Source organism: Tinamus guttatus, unplaced genomic scaffold (genome assembly GCF_059628265.1).
Source record: "Tinamus guttatus ecotype Peru unplaced genomic scaffold, ASM5962826v1 Tinamus_guttatus_pri_ptg000423l, whole genome shotgun sequence".
NCBI classification, from domain to species: domain Eukaryota; kingdom Metazoa; phylum Chordata; class Aves; order Tinamiformes; family Tinamidae; genus Tinamus; species Tinamus guttatus.
Window position 1 is genome coordinate 4,204,421 of NW_028288957.1, and position 3,913 is coordinate 4,208,333.

The 3,913-nt window shown below is 51.3% G+C and overlaps 1 protein-coding gene across 1 annotated transcript; it reads left to right on the top strand.

Moving 5' to 3' along the window:
• Positions 1-1,598, top strand: LOC104566125 (16 kDa beta-galactoside-binding lectin). Its single transcript, XM_088531523.1, has 4 exons — positions 1-6; positions 442-524; positions 715-886; positions 1,384-1,598. The coding sequence occupies exons 1-4, from the start codon at positions 1-3 to the stop codon at positions 1,525-1,527; spliced, it is 405 nt and encodes a 134-aa protein (XP_088387649.1). The 3' UTR covers positions 1,528-1,598.
• The last annotated feature ends 2,315 nt before the right edge of the window (positions 1,599-3,913 follow it).

Below are 3,913 nucleotides of genomic sequence, written 5' to 3' on the forward strand. Positions count from 1 at the left end.
ATGAGGGTGAGACCTGTTTTGGGCAGAGAGGTAGTGAGCTCCAGAGCTGCCTGTGGCTGATGGGCATGTGCTTCCAGAAGCCAGGAAAGGAGGATTTCATGTAACTTGATTTGGGATCAGTCCCTGCCCTTCCCATCATCTAGGTATGCAGAGCTCAGCACCAGTGTGCCTGATTCTGGAGTACAGGCTGTGGGGCACAGCCTGAATTGTGCAGTCTGACCTAGCAAAGGTGCAGCCTCCCTTTAGTGGAGGTGCTCTGATACCATTAAGTGCCACTTTGGGGGTATGCAGCTGAGGGAGAGAATAATGTGTTCCCTGAAAAGGGACAAGCTGTCTTATTTGTGGTACAAGCCTTCCTTGGGGTGTCTGCATCTTGCTTTATGGCTTGTAGCTAAGAGTGCACTTCCTTGGTCCCGGGCTAACTCCTATCGTTTGGTATAGCAGGGACTGGTGGTCACTCAGCTGGATGTCCAGCCTGGAGAGTGCATCAAGGTCAAAGGGAAGATTCTGTCGGATGCTAAAGGGTAAGTGGGGAAATAAGGAATGGATGCACGTCCCACTGGGAGAGACCACATGGGATCCTGCCTCTTCTAGAGGTGACTGAGCTCCTGCAGGGCCTAGCCTCTTTGCATGGAGCAGCTGTGGCTGGAGCTCTTTTGGGATGTTGGGGAAGCTCCTCTGTACTGCCTCCCTGCAGCTCTCGCTGTCTTCCAGGTTTGCTGTGAATGTAGGGAAGGACAGCAGCACTCTCCTGCTGCATTTCAACCCCCGTTTTGACTGCAAGGGGGATGTCAACACTGTCGTGTGCAATTCCAAGGAAGATGGTGCCTGGGGTGAGGAGGACAGGAAGACTGACTTCCCCTTCCAGCACGGTGACAAGATTGAGGTGAGGCCCTGGGAATGTGTGCAGCTTCTGGCACAGACAGCAGTACCAGTACTGCGAGGGTGGAGCTTTTAATGCCATCCACCATTCCTGAGATGGAGAAGGGGGCAGGCCTGGAGGGAGCTGGCCCCAAGACAAGAGTCTAGCAGAGGAACTGAGGGAGCATGTAGCCCTGCTCATGTGAGTCAGTGCTCAGCAGCTCAGGGGTGGTAAAAATCTCTGCACTGCCCTGCCTTTGCAAACATACCAATATAAACTAGCTTATCATTTCAGCTGTATCAGTCTCATCCCTTCACTACAGAAACTTTGGGCTGTCCTTGAGCAGAGCAAACAGATTCCTCCCCTTGGTGCCTCTGCTGGACAGGGAGGAGCCAGAAGCCACTGGCTTCATCACCTGTGGAGACGCTATCAGTCATCCCGCTGTGCCCAGGCTGGAGGGAGTAAGGAGCCTGGCCTGTCAATGACGATGTGTTGTTCTTCCCTGTCATGGTTCTCTACAGATGTGCATCTCCTTCGACGTGGGGGAGGCTACAGTGAAGCTGGCTGAGACGGAGTTTCAGTTCCCCAATCGCCTGGGCATGGAGAAAATTGAATACCTGGCTGTGGAGGGTGACTTTCAAGTCAAAGCCATCAAGTTTAGTTAACTGCTGTGGCTTGTTTTGTTTTTTTTTTCCTGTCACCTCCCACACAATGAAATAAACCCAAACTGGCCATGGCTGCTTGCTCTGCTATTTCCTGCACTAATCTGCTTGCTAATGTGTGTGTGCTACAGGGATGGACAGGGGGAAGCAGGGATGTATGCCCTATGTTGCTATTTAAATGGCAGCTGATACTGAATTTGGCTTGATGACATGCCATGCAAAACATGAATTACTGTGACTCAAGCTCCCTTAGCAGTAGGTGCTTTCCTGACCTTGCTTCCTGCAGGAAGTGGTCCCTGGCTATTTGGTCTCTCTCCTCTGAGACTGGTCCTAGCCACTCAGCTGTGGTGGAGAGGCTTAAGGAAGTGTGTTGGGCCACCTCTGTCTAAGGGCACTGCTCATTTTCCCCTCTGGCAATGCAGGGCATGGCTTGGGCTCATGCAGGCAGCTTGGCTCTCTGGGAATGTGCTCAGCAGGAGGCTGTCTTGCATGGCATGAGGGAGCTTCCTGAGCAGAGAGAGAGCAGGCAAGCCAGGCTAACTGCACTTGCTGGGGAAGAGACAGGGTGTGAAATGTCAGTCCTGGAGTGTGACCAGATCAAGGGTGGAGAAGATACTCAACAAGGTCTTGTAATAGCATCTACACTGTCTCTACTGCTTCATGGATTGCACTTCCCTAGCACTTGGCTGCTAAGTTCCAGATGCATCCTGGAACTGCTATATCCAGTAGTTGAAAGGGGGAGGTATTAAATCCTGAAAGCACCAAGTACAGCTAGCTGCAGTTAGGTGGGGAAGTGAGGGAAGCCTAGTTAAGGGTACCTTCTGCCTACAACCGCTCAGGCAATGCCTTGAGGTATGTCTGTTCCTGCTGTTCCCAAGCTGCCAGCCAGCCGTGGCTACTCATGAGAGTTTGAACTGGGACACTGCAGCATTTGAAGACCTCGAAAGGTAACAAAATCTTCCTCTTGGAGTGCTGCAGGTGGGCTTCCTGGGTGGGGAGCTGGGGCACTCCTGTCCCACTGCAGCTCAGCTGGCGGAGGATTGCTCTGGTGTAAGGTCTCACTGTGGCCAAATGCTGCTGAACTGGTGCAATTTGACTCCCCTGGGTAATCACTTGCAGCAGGGCTGTTGGGCACCAGGGCTGTATTTGCTAGTCCTCTGAACAGCTGAGTAGCTGGGCCAGCTGCTGGGGCAGGGGAGTATCCCTTTGCAGAGCACTTCATCTATTTGATGGCCTTTTATGGAGAGGCTACAGGCCTGTTTCTCTTGTGCCTCCAATAAAAGTGCTTCAAGGCAGTAACAATATCTAGGTCTGTGTTGCACCAATTAGCTTGGGAGTGCTGGGAGGGTCTTGCCCTGGAAGTGGATTTGACTTGCTCATGGCTTGCCTTCAACTTTCTGACCACCTCTGTTACCGAGGCCTTTGGTCTGCCCTGCTGGAAGGGTTTGGGTGGAGTTGTGTTGTGCTCGTAGCCCTAGCACAACATAGTAGTCGTACAGGCCCCATAGTAGCCCTACAGGCCCCAGCATGGCTTTCTGTCCCTGCTGGCCTGGGAGAGAGGCTCTTCTCCCAAGGGAACTGGCCATTTGCCTCCTTCCCTGGAAGTCCAAGATTGCTAAATGTGTCTAGCCTACCTTGCAGCCATGAGCTGGTTGCTGATGCTGGCTCTAAATCTTGCCCTGTGTGTACTGTATTATTTACAGGATCCAAGCCAAGGGTAAGACAAATCCCAGCTGTGCTTTCTGTTATCAAATATCAGTCCTGAGCTTCATAGAAGGCTATTTGCTCTTTGGGGTGTGTGTGCAGGCATGGGAACAGGATGGCTTATGAGTAATTCCTCTTGCTCTTTATTTTTCAAGCTGGCCAAAGGCACATGGGATGCTACAGCATTCAAGCTCCTGGAGAAGTACAAAGCCTTTCTGTTGCAGAGAGACAGGTGAACTTGCTGCTTGTCCCTCAGCCATCTGTTCCTGTTTGGTCTCATCTGATTAGGTATGCACATGTCAGTACTTGAAGGCTAGAGTGGTGTTTTCTTTTCTTTTTTTTTTTCTTCTTTCTTCCTCCCTTCCCTTCTTTCCCAAAGCTTTGGAAAGCCTGCAGTCCTCACTTTGAGGTAGGTTAGCCACAAATATTCCTGTCCACTCAGGACACAAGTATAGTCTTCGTGGGAGCTCTTCCCCTTCTGATCCTTTCCACCCAGATCCTTAGGCTTGTCTTGCTTTCTAACACTGGAAGCTACCACTAAGGAGGCTGTAGCAGGAAGGAAGCATGGTTTTACCAAGGCTTCCTGCCTCTGGTGTTTTCTGATGCCCCCAAACTGGAAATATTCTTGATCCTGTAAGTGACATGAGGAAACAGGCACAGTAAAGTGTAAGTTCTGTGGCTGGCT

Excerpts from the sequence above, each read along its gene's own strand:
- LOC104566125 (XM_088531523.1), top strand. Across the intron at positions 525-714 it reads ATTCTGTCGGATGCTAAAGG|GTTTGCTGTGAATGTAGGGA; the intron begins GTAAGTGGGGAA and ends GCTGTCTTCCAG. Across the intron at positions 887-1,383 it reads AGCACGGTGACAAGATTGAG|ATGTGCATCTCCTTCGACGT; the intron begins GTGAGGCCCTGG and ends GGTTCTCTACAG.